The sequence below is a fragment of the Phasianus colchicus genome, chromosome 3 (genome assembly GCF_987193195.1).
Source record: "Phasianus colchicus chromosome 3, bPhaCol1.hap1.1, whole genome shotgun sequence".
In the NCBI taxonomy this organism is placed as follows: Eukaryota; Metazoa; Chordata; class Aves; order Galliformes; family Phasianidae; genus Phasianus; species Phasianus colchicus.
The window spans coordinates 49,044,973-49,057,251 of record NC_143438.1 but is presented as its reverse complement, the minus strand read 5'-3'; the positions used below and the strand labels follow the sequence as shown (position 1 = coordinate 49,057,251).

The following is a 12,279-nucleotide window of genomic DNA, read 5'->3' as shown; positions in this document are numbered from 1 at the left end:
TGCTCTTCCAACCCACATTTTGTTTCTCTTTGGCACTGAGGCACTCTTACATAACTTCTCAAAAATACAGCAGTGTTCTGCAGCAATGGTCCAAAAGGCTGCAGCCCGCAGGAGCATTTTTGCAGTGTTTTGGGATGATGGCAGTAGAATGGTGTATTGTTTTTGATAAGGCCTGCGCTCGCAGGGTTCTTAAATGCTTGTTTCTCTGCTCTTGGCCTCTTCTCAACATTCTAATAAACACGACTCTAAAATGGAGTGGGCGACACAGCTTTGACTTGTGTCACTTCTCAATTGCTGCACTTTAGTTTCTTTCAGGAGAGCAACTTAAAGAAAAGAACACTCTGTAAATGTCACAGCTGCCATCTTTCATAAATTCATGTTTACATGCTTGGTAACGAATGCTGTGTATTTTTTCATAATAAATTAGCATTAGCCTAAGATAAGCTCGGTGCCAATGTTTCCACAGTCATTCACGCTGATGTAAGTGGGAAACAGCTCTGTGTAGATCACTGCAGCTGCTGCAAGGTGTGCAAGGGGATAACGCAGCCCTCTGGTGTGAGGTGTAGCTGTATGTTGGAGTGCTGCACTGGAACTGATAGATATCCAGCCTAGCATAAGTGGTAAAGTGCATAAAAGGTGCATCTTCAGAGTGGTCAGACTGCCACTGCTCAGACTGTGTGTCAGCTCCCTCTGGCTGCAAATGATTATGGAACAGGTCAAGGTGTGACCTGAGCGTGGACAGGTGAGTTTTGAAGAATAACTCTCAGTTTGTGACTCATCCTACTCCCATCTCAGTCTCTTTTGGGTGTTTTTACTTATCATATGTTCACTTGTGTATATATTTTACTGACATGTAGCTGAAGGCTGCCAAGTTTACATATTTGCCCCCCCCTCCAAATAACTCCTTCAGTGAGGCTGGAGGACTGATGTACAAGCATCTCTTCTCTTGCTGCTTGTGATTCACAGATTCAGAAACCTGCTTTCTAAAATGCAGCCATAGCAGATACAGTGGGTATTGACTAACACACTGTCAGCTCGACTGCTGGTGTGCAGAGTTTACTACAGAGAATCATTTACTTCCCTGCTGAACATGTATTTGTGTTTTAACAGGTCTCTAATAGCTTAAGAGACGATGTTTCTGCTGTCTCTCCTGAGAATCAGCTAGACAAACAACTATTAGGAAATCTTAGCTGATAATTATTTAAATGTTTTGTTTCTTAATTTCATCTTTTGACTTGGGCAACTTTGTGTTATTCTAAATAGTTGCTTTCATTCCTCGGTGCTCATGTTTCCCAAGTATTTGTAAATAATTCCCACAGGCATTGCTTATCCTAACTGTTGACTGAAAATCAATCCCTCCATCTAATGACTCTGTCACTGTTCTCTGAACTCTTTCCATCTTACATTATCCATCTGGCAACAAAATGTGCAAAACTGAGGGCAGCCTGCAGATGTGGTAGCTCCATAACAGGGACTGGGATATGTTGTGAGCCATTCTATGTCAGGAACTAGCTGTTTGTGGGATCAGTGCTGCAAAAATGTAAAGTCATTTGCCCCCATCTTCTCTGCCCAGACACTTTGTTGTAAGAAAAGATTTCTTACCCATTGAGGTTGCATGGTTTTTACTTACCTTATTCTCTTTTTTCTTTTTCTTGTCCTCCCTACACCCACAAATACACTTCAAGCTCCCATTTTCATCAGAAATACGAGGCTCTTAAAGCCTGGGATTGGTCTCCCCAGTCTATATTACTGTTGGCAAATAAAAGCTACCAGATTTCCACACAGGTCCAACTGGCATATGCAGTAGGGGACCTTCTGCTCTGATTCCTTGCCTCGACTGTATCCCACATTCTGTGAGAGTCAAAATTCAGCTGCAATGTGTGATAGTCACATCATGTGCTCCATTGATCCCCTAACCTAATGAGAAGCAAGTTTTCCTAGAATCATGGAATGGTTTGAGCTGGAAGGTGCCTTTAAATGTCACCTAGTTCCAACCACCCTACCATGGGCAGGGACACCAGTACATCAGGTTGCTCAAAGCCCTGTCCAACCTGACTTTGAGATGTGATTCCCAACACTTCTCCACATTTCTGCCCCAGGCTACTTGCGCAGCTCTGTGTCCCCTGGTGTTGGGCCTTTTTCTGTTTGTTTCTGGACAGAGGAGAAAGGGGGTTCCTCTTTGTAGGCTCTGTACTCACGCAAGGGAGAGAGACTGGGCAGGAATGGAAGTTCCACCTTCAGCAATGACTCCCCACTTAAAACAGTCCCATTAGGAAGTCCCACCGACCTCCTATTTTTGCTATAGAATCTAATGGTTAAAAAAGCAAAGGAAAAAAAAGTACATATGCAGAGATTTAATTTCAGCTGAAGTATTTCAGTTTTTATTTGTGATATCACAAGGTCACAAGGATGTTGGTTTTTTTTCCTTTCAATTTTACAGGTTATCACTGCCAGCTTATCACCGTTCTTCTTTGCCATGACTGCCAATGTACTGACAATTTCTTGGTAAGTGCCTATGTGGGCTTTGTTCTTAACAGTAAAAATGAATTTCCACATAGTGCTTCATGTGGAAACACTTTTCAAATGGCAAGTTCTATTAGTGCCAGTAATATTTTGAATGTAAGGAGAACCAGGTGTGCAGTGATGGATTCAGTATGGTAATACTAGTAGAAGATTGTTTCTTCTGCTTCTGTGGGAGAACGTGGACATTTTGGACAGTAAGCCCCACCGTAATTCACTCATTGTGTTTTACAGCTAGATAAATGGATGCAACTGGCTCATAAATGACCCACATACTATAAATCAGTGGCAGAATAGGAACTATGGTTTGGTAACAACGTCTTTTTAGCCAATAGATTCATGTTTCTGAACAGGCCCTAATGACATCTGTACTGTGAATGCAAAAATACGAGTAGAAAAATAATAATAATAAACTTCTTCCAAAGCTGTATCTGGATTTTGTAATGCATGGCCACACCTTACGAATTGCCTATTCTGAAACTTTTAGGTGTTGATGCAACAGATTGGATTGCAAACCAGAGATGGTGTTTTTGATCTGTGTTTGAACAGTGCTCAGCAAAAGGGAATCCCAGTCCAAGGCTGATGCACCTTAGTACTTCTGCCATGCAAAAACTACTAAAAAAGGGATTGTATCACTGGGGATAGATCAGCTACTAGAAATAGAAGTCTGCTTGCTGTTGAAAAGCTGTAGAGTCAAAGTGTCCTTCAGAGTTTGACTGTCATTCTAAAGATTCAGCCTTGCACCGAATGGAATTAGCATGTTCTTTTTCCAGGTGACAAAGAAATTACAGAAAGGAAAATCTCAGTTTAAAGAAGCCCATATATGTATGCGTGAATATATATCCCCACATGTATGTTAGGTACATGTAATCTCAAATGCTAAAACAAATCATGAGTGTTTTTTTGTAGCTCTAGAAATACATTTATGTGGCCTATGTGTATATGAGAATGAACTAGTATCAGTGTACATACTATGCTCCTGGTACAGGCCATTAGCTTGCTCGTCTTGACCATGTTTATATGTATCTTCAGTCTGTCCTACGTGCTAGGGGCAGGCTTTTTATAATACAGATATCACATCACATTCACTGACATGTATGCTATAAAAAAAGTGTAGCATTGGGAACGTGAACACATGGACCCACATAGCTGCACATGCTCTGTATGCACTGAAAGCAAATATAAATAATGAACACGTCTGTATCATTAAAAGAAACTTCTTGTGAGCCCTTAGACCACTGTTATGCTTTCGTTGTCACAATTCAAAGCCATATTAAAGTTCCATCATTGTTTGTGTCTTGGTATTGTCTTGGCTATCAGCAAACTTCTGAAAATAATTTCTTACATGATAGCAGCAGAGCACTTGTGAGTTCATTAATCAGAGTTTTTTAGTGTTGCTCCAGTGTTGCAATGGACCAAATCATACATTAATTTCTGAGCGATGATCAAATGTGGTTAGCTGTGCCTTCCACAAAAAACAGAAGACAGAGGATTTGACAGATAGTAAACCAAAGGTAAAATAAAAAAGGGTTGGCATTTAGCCATGGTTTTTAGCTCTGCTTCGTCTTGAAGCTGTAATGATGGTTTCTATTGGCTTGGTAGTCTGGTGAGTATGGGTTGTGTGGGCATGAGGATGCCTGAAGTACTGCAGAAAGGAGTTCTCCTCTAATGTAAGACATAAGATGTTAAAAAGCAATTTAAATGCAAGTACATTTTCATAGAGCAGTGCTGTATAATTTAATCTTTTGTATAGGATCACTTAGAATGCTACAGCAATGACAGGTTGGGCATTTTTTTAAGCCTCTGTTAAAAAATGTAGAAAATATAACTATAGACAGAAAAAAGGAGAGAAGAGACCTAGACAGGCTTGAGCAGTGGGCCCAGGTGAGAGAGTTGGGGCTGTTCAGCCTGGAGAAGAGAAGGCTCCAGAGAGACAGGAGGGTGGCCTTTCAGTATCTAAAGAGGGACTCTAGGAAAGAAGGGGACAGACTCTTTAGCAAGGTCTGTTGTGATAGGACAATGGGGAATGGTTTCAAACTAGAAGAGGGGAGATTTAGATTGGTTATAAGAAGTTTTCTGCAATAAGGATGATGAGGCACTGGAACAGGTTATCCAGAGGGGTGGTGGATGACCCTATCCCTGGAAACCCTCAGGTCATACTGGATAGAGCTCTGAGCAGCCTGGTGTAGCTGCAGGTGTCCCTGTTCATTGCAGAGGAGTTTGGCTAATGGCCTTTAAGGGTCCCTTCCAACTCAAATGATTCTATGATTCTAAGAGTTTTTTCTAAAACTGTTGGATATAGCCTTTCATATATTCACTAGACTTTTCTCCTTAGAAAAAAAGAATTATTATCCAGCCTCGGCTTTAAAAGAAAACAATGCAGAGAATGTGTTTGTAGCTGGAGATGAAATCTAAGCAAGACATGGAGTTAACCTTCTCCAGAAAGCGCTCATGGACTCATAGACACATGTGGTTTAGATCTATTTGTAAAGCATGCAGTCCTCCCAGCCCCTTGATCCTTGGTGGTAGTTCTACAACCTGAGGTATTCCATCTCCAGAGCAGTCTGCCCAGCACCTACCTCCCAGGGCTGCTCACTGAGTAAGTTAAGGCCTTGTGCCATTGTTATGTAATGTTTGTTCCTCTCAGGAACAAGAGGAGTATGTGATCTCTAAAACAGCTCACCAAAACTAAGGATATAAGGGAATGCAATGCTGTTAAACACCAGAGAGCCTTCAGCTTCACGTCTGCGTTTTTTCCCTTGGAAAAAGCCCAACTCTTAAAAATGAACTTAACAAAAGTTTGTTTTGTTTATGAAATTCATTAAGGAGCTTTTGTGTTTCATAAGCTAACTAAGCCATTAGGCTCAGAGAAGAGGTCAGTACACTCAGATTTGCACTGTTATGAAAGCGGAGAAGAGTTAGTTTCCTACCGTGTTCCTCTCAGATTTGGGGATTACTGCACACGTTGAGTGGCTTGACATCTTAGTTCAATGAATGGCTTTGCTAGTAAAAACCATTCATCCTAATTTGGAGTCCTGCTTCTAGCCCGAGCCTTGGAGAGCAGTGTGCCAGCACTGTGCTGTGAGCAATGGAAGAAGGAAGCACTCGGGAACCACTGCTATTGCAGACTGGGCAGCGCCCTTCCACCAGCTTGCTCACAAACTGCAGTAAGTGCAGGGATTGCTGTTGACCTCCCCAGGCCAGGGGGATCTCCCCAGAGCAGAATACAGTTATCTTCCTCATTAGATGCAATCTTCTCTATGTAGCCCTAATACATAGAGGAGTACTTTGCTGGTGGGATCAGTAAAATAGGATGTTTCTTTTCTCGGTCTCTTCTTAGCAAGACAAATGAAAACATCACCAGGGATACTGTCTCTAGGTTGAAATATATTTAGACAAATGAATACCTTTCTCTTCATGTTGTGCTGTTTGGCATTATATCAAGTAAAGGGACTTGCCTGATGCTGAATTTGTGGTATCCTTTGTTTACAGCCTTGTGATCAGCGGAGTTGGAGAAGCTTTGCTTGTTTACACTGAGAGAACAGGCACGTAAAGAGGAACCAGATCTCAGCAGCTGGAAAAGAGCTGACTTGCTACCCAGAAACCCTATCACAAATAAAATACAGCAGCAAGAATGAAGAAGCACAACCAAGCACAGGGAAAACGACTTATTGTCTTTTTTTTTTTTTTTTAATTAAGGGAAAACTATGCCATCAGTAGTGCTGGTAAGAGAGCAGCATACTTAGTATGATAATTATGAGCCTTTGCCTCAAAGCACAACACAAACTATTTCCAATTGATGTGGTAAAAGAAAATCTGCGTGGCCTCATGCCTATGACTTTGTGTAAGAACCTCCCAGTAGCAGCTTCTTTGCACAGGGAATTGAACTCAGGAAAAGCGGCGTTCCCCACTGGATGCCCCCAGTTCTTTTGTTGAAAGCTGACAGCAGGTTGTACCAAACAATGTCAGAGCCCAGATCCTGCTGTGAATTCAGTATCAGGAAGGATGGTCTTTGTTTCCAACTGTTCAGTAAGCAGCAAGCTGCTGCACGCAGGTCTGTAGTCACATTGTCTGAGCTGGCACAGTGATAGAGGCCAGGGGGCTTCTGGAGAGAATTCCCACATGGAACTGTGGTGGGTTGACAGCTTTGCCAAATGGGGAAATGAGCAATAAATCTTAATGTCTGTAGTTTTGCTCTTTGTGTATTTCTTCTCCTCCTTTTCCCCAAGGTTCTTCTTGAAGTCTGTGAATTTTTGTCAGCTGGAAGGAGTGGAAGGACTCACACTGTTCCCAGTGGTGGCTTGTCTCTTGAATTATTGCAAGAGGCAACAAAGATTATACAACTTGAATGAATGTCTTAAAGAGTGTGAGGCGATTTATCTGAAGTGTTCTTGAAGTAATTTTATTTCTGGTTGCTTAATGGATGCTCAAAATTAGTCTTGATATATTAGTGCCTGGGAAAGCGCTCCGTATGAACGTGATATTTAATGTTGAGTTGATAATATTGTGGGGAATGTCTACATGCTAAAGGGAGCTTGACAGCAAGTCGTCAATGAGAAGAGGGACTTGTCTTGAATGACATTTGGCATCTACAAGAAATGGTTTAGTAGCTTAGTGGGTAGTAATGGTGATAGGAGAACGGTTGAACTAGATGATCTTGTAGGTCCTTTCCAACCTTTGCTTCTATGATTCTATGATCTATTCTGTAATCCCTTAATCTGAATTGACGTTTCCTTCATAACCAGGGAAAGGAGAGGGGAGCCTTCACAGAAGTGATTCTTCAGGAATAGATTGCTCTGTTAATGGAAACGAAAGACCTTCTGAAATCTTTCTAGCTTTTAGAAGGCTGCAGATAGCTAAGACGTACTGGCTTCAATCCAACAAATTCCACCAGCTGTGATTTAAGCATAATGCATTTGAACTTCAAATAAAATCCATTGTTGTACAACCAAGACAGATTTTACAATGAGTTGCTGCCAAATGCTTTGCCTGGAAAGATTTTAGCTGAAAATTAGTTGATATTTGGAAAAAAAAAATGCTGTAGTTTAAAAAAGAAGAGAATTCAGAGGAATAGTCAGGCCTGTGTGATAGATAAGCCTATCTCAGTATAAGGTCTGTTCATACTGCCTTGTTGTCCATGAATGTTGGATCATGCTCAAGTTTACTTGAGTCTGTAGTCAGCCAGGTGGTAAAATTCAGCTTTCAGATGAAGGAGGCAAAGAGAAACAAACATGAAAGAACGATGGGCTTGAACATCATTCCTGAAACCAACAGGAGCCATCAGGCACTGAGTTTGAAGCCATGTTCTGGGCCACTGAGCACCCAGCCATGGATCCTCATTGTTTTGCATCCTGTGAATCCAGACAGCTCCAGGAGTGCAATCTGCAGCATGCTGCCCTTCCCTGGGCATTCAACTATGCCAGCCCATTGGGGCAGTATGGCAGGATCCTTCCCATTGCACCTTCCTGCTGTTGTAGTGAGTCTTCAGCCAGGAAGGACTGTGCTTCCTCACGAGCACCCAGAGGCACAGCCTAGGTTTTGCAATCACAGCTTGAATGTTTGCTCTGGGAAAAGCACCTCATGCACCTCTCTTGCATAACTTTCCAGAGCTGGCTGCAGTCTGGATTTTTTTTCCTCACTCTCCTGTCTGTGCTATTCATAGCAATGTACCAAAACCCACAGCACCCACGTGCTTTCTTGCTGGTGGTCTCAGTGGAAAGCCAATGGCCAGTTCAGCAGTGGGGGTTCCTTAATTCCAGGGGGAATTTGGAACATCTGTGGGAAGGTCGTTGAGCTGAGGCAGGCATGGCATTGCCTGGTTCTGGGGAATCCATTTTTGGCAGCTGCCAAATTAGTATTTCTCCACTTAGTGAGTCTACTTCATCATTATTTACCTTTGTGCATGTTACCTTTGTGCACTGCATTGCTTCCTTCTGCTTTTCATTTTTACGCCTTACCACAATGCGCTTGTATGTATAAGTAAAAAATTGTAGGCTTCTATTGATCACCCCCATAAGCCATGAAAGAAAACAATTCAGGAAAACAAGGTTGGTCCACCATGGCAGGAAAGAAGCAAACTCTGAACCAGCCTGACCTGCTGCTGGGGAGCATGACCCCTGTGGACCAGCACAGGTCCATCCTGCTGAAGTTTCAAAGTAAGGTGGAAATGGAACTCTAAGGCCTTTAAAATCCGTCTTGGTGCATTCAGAGCAGTGCATGGCAGTGGCCCTGCAGCTGGTAAAATAGCTCAGTTTTTCAGCCTGTTTTTAAGGAGCTTCTGAAGGCCTGGCAGTTCCTGAGGACTGGGGAGAGGTGGAGATGTGCTGCTCATCCTGAGGGGATGCAGGTCCATGGCTGCCTCAGCGCCGCTGGGGTCAAACTGCTCTGGCAGAGAGTCCTGAACCACACAGAGCTTTTCTGATCTTATCTTGTTTATACTTATTTTTTCTTTTTCTTTTTTTTTTTTTCTTTTCTTTTTTTTTCCCAGTCTCCCTGAAGTAATTGGTTTGTATTATCTGCTGCCCACGCACAGCCTGTGTGTATGGCTGGCCTTCGGGATAGAGGCTCCTGAAGTCAAGTGGCATGGAAGAAGCAATGTAGCTATTAAAATTCTTAGTAAAGCATAAAATAGCTGTTAAAAATAGAGTTCTGATTTACTAATTTTTTTTTTTTTAATCAACTCTTTTGGAGCTGGTGGAAGAGTGTATATATATTTATGTTCATGTCTCCCATCCTCAAACAAGATCTGAAGAATTCAAAGAAGTGTGATGTGGACATAAAATGTGTTTTGCAAAGGATGTTTTTATTGAGTATTGAAGAAAAGTTAGTTACTGGGAGCTGTGCTAAGGAAAGGAGGCCTTCTTCCAACTGTTTCACCTGCAAACTACAGGAGATGAGTGCTTAAAGAAAACTCCATAGCATATTTGTCTCACCCAGAGCAGAAGCTGAATAAGCAGCTTTCAGGCAGATCATCTGCTATGCGAAGCAGGCACCAGACCCAGTATGAGACCTTAATCCTGTTCCAGACAGGAGCAGGGGGGTTTTGTCTGAAGAGAAGGTGTGGGGCTGGGGATGGGTATTGGGGACAGGAGTGGGAAAAGTTCATGTTGAAATGGTTTTGTACCAGGGGATAAAATGGGAAGACATTTTTTTCTGGAAATGTGTTGCTTATTCATTTCTTTTTTTGATTAAGACACACTGCAAATAGATGGCTTTTTAGTCCCAGAAAGGAATTAAAGGAGCCCATGAGGGTTGTGTAACTATTTCCATATTAACTGCCTTGTTTGAGGAGCTTAATCCTTTTGAAACTGCACTTTGACCTTGTGTAAGCTTTCATTCCTGCTAGAAAAGTGATTATTTCGGGACAGTATTGGAGGAAAAGTTGGGCTTTTAGTTCGCTAAGATGGGAGAGTGTGTCCTCCTTGATCTTGGATGAGAAGGCATCGCACAGGACTTTCCTGCCCCTCAGTCTCTGCTTCCAGAACATAAGGGGATAGCCAGCTGGCATGTTATGTTCTTGATTTGATGATAGATAAAATCACTTTTTCTCCCACAGTCATGCTCGACAACATGCTTAGTGTATTTTGACTTATGCTTGTGATGAAGATTTAAAAGCAAATGGCTCAGAGCTGGTTCAGCCACCACTTTGGGCCTCTGTGAAAGAGCTAAATGCACAGTTCTATAAAACAGTCAATGTCTTCTCCAGTCTGTTCCTCCCAGCAGTGAATGTATGTGCTCCCACCCCTGGATGTGCTCCCAGCCCTATCTTAAGCAACACAGTATATCCTCAGGTGCTGGGGATACTCAGAGCTTCTCCTTCTGCTGTTTGCCCTCATGGTCCCCATCCCTTTGTTACTCCCGTGTGTTGTGCAGAGAAGCTTGGTGGCCGATAGCCCCACTTTAGGTCCCATGTTTGCTCAAGCTGGGTTCCATTGCACCTTTGGGAAGCTGGTGGGGACATAACGCATCCTAGTAGGCACCCCAGCTCTCCTCACAATCTCTCTTCTGGTTGCCAGAGACCATAGCATAGAATCATAGAATCACAAGGTTGGAAAAGACCTACAGGATCATCTAGTCCAACCATCCTCCCATTACCATTGCTACCACAAGCTACTAAACCATAGCTCATAGCTCCTCATCCAGACAGCATAGCACAGAACTTCCCTTTCTCCAGCATTGTGCTCCTCCAGAGGGACACGGACAGGCTCAAAAAGTGGGTCCATGTGAACATAATGAGGTTCAGCAGGGCCAAGTGCAAGGTGTTGCACCTGGTAACCTAAAGTATGTGTGCAGACTGGGCGAAGAACTCATTGAGAAAAGCTCTGCTGAGAAGGACAGACAGGGTCCTGGTAAATGAGAAATGTAATGTGAGCCAGAAGCATGCGCTTGTAGCCCAGGAGGCCAATGAGGGAACCTCATTGTGATCTTCCAGTACTTGAAGGGAGTTTATTAGCAGGAAGGAAACTGATTTTTACGTGGTCTGATAGGACAAGGGGCAATGGCTTTAAACTAAATGAGAGGAGATTCAGTTAGATGTTTGGAAGAAATTCAGAGGTTGGTGAGGCGCTGGCACATCTGCCCATGTAAGCTGTGATGCCCCATCCCTAGAGGCACTCAAGGCCAGGTTGGATGGAGCCCTGGGCAGCTGAGCTGCTGGGTGGCAGCCCTGCCCACAGCACAGGGTAGGACTGGGTTGGATTTAAGGTCCTTTCCAGCCCAGGCCATTCTACGATTCTATGATGATTCCTTTGGGGCAACACTAATTGTTTATTTATTAAATGTCTACAGCTTTATTCAAAGAATTAGAATGTAGGATAGACACAGAAGCTAAACATTTCAGCAAAGCAACTTTTGTTTCCTTATTATACTCATCTGTTCATCCTGTCTTCAGCATGGTGCTGATGAATATGAACAGACTGCATGGGATTAGTGCAGATGGCTGCAGCTTCTAGACTGCATGATGAGCTGTAACCAGAGAAAATAAATCTCTGCTTCCAAGGAGAGCCTTACACAACAGAATTTCGTGTGGCTCAGTTCTATTCACAGTGGAACATTAAAATTGCTGAGCAAAGAGCTGTGTGGCTCATGTCATGAATAGGCGTGTTGTGTGGGTAAGTTGCTTACTGCAGCCTCTCCGATGGAAAGAACTCAACTGTATTGTTTTCTTTTGGATTAAAACAAACAAACAAACCCATAAAACAAACCCTCTGTGATTCAGAATTCTTCAGAAAAAAAAAGCAGTCTGGTTCAGCAGCACGAATATTGAATTGCTGGGCAGCAGCACTGCAAGTTTGGATGGTGGAACCCTTAATGGCCTGATCTGTGTGAAAGCAGGAAAATAACTTCCCATTCCAAATTTCTCTGGTGTTTTTTTATGCCTCTTGATCCTGAGACCGTGACATGAGGGCATCCTTTCTGGTTCAAAGTCCTCTTTGTATCCATGGAAATTTGATTTTAAGGAGTAAATGCAATGGTCACCGCGGGGTTGCGGTGTGACCTCCAGCTCCCAGCATTGTGCTGGAAGTGAGCAGCAGGCAGATTGCATGGGAGCCTGCTGAGAGCTCCTGAGCCAGGGGAAACCTGGGTCTGGTACTAAAGGATTTAATAAATCGCCTCCTGAAATGATGTGTGTTGTGTCCGCCCATCAGTCAGTCCCAATTTCCATTCACTTCTCATGGTCACCAGGCTCCATACAGCTCCCCTAATCCATAGAATCATTGAATGCTTAGGTTGGAAGGGACCTTCAAGACCTAATTCTAA

General features: G+C 43.0%; 1 protein-coding gene across 9 annotated transcripts in view; it reads left to right on the top strand.

Moving 5' to 3' along the window:
* SLC35D4 (solute carrier family 35 member D4) overlaps positions 1–6,708 on the top strand; it is a 51,656-nt gene extending 44,948 nt beyond the window's left edge. For 7 of the 9 annotated variants that reach the window (XM_090137466.1, XM_090137468.1, XM_090137469.1 and 4 more), the window contains 2 exons: positions 2,441–2,505; positions 6,013–6,708. In XM_090137466.1, coding sequence (XP_089993592.1) covers positions 2,441–2,505; positions 6,013–6,057 — 110 coding nt within the window. In that variant the 3' untranslated portion in view covers positions 6,058–6,708. Of the gene's footprint in view, positions 1–2,440; positions 2,506–6,012 lie in introns of those variants that run through there. The other 2 variants (XR_016465131.1, XR_016465132.1) reach the window with 1 other exon arrangement.
* Positions 6,709–12,279: the final 5,571 nt, after the last annotated feature.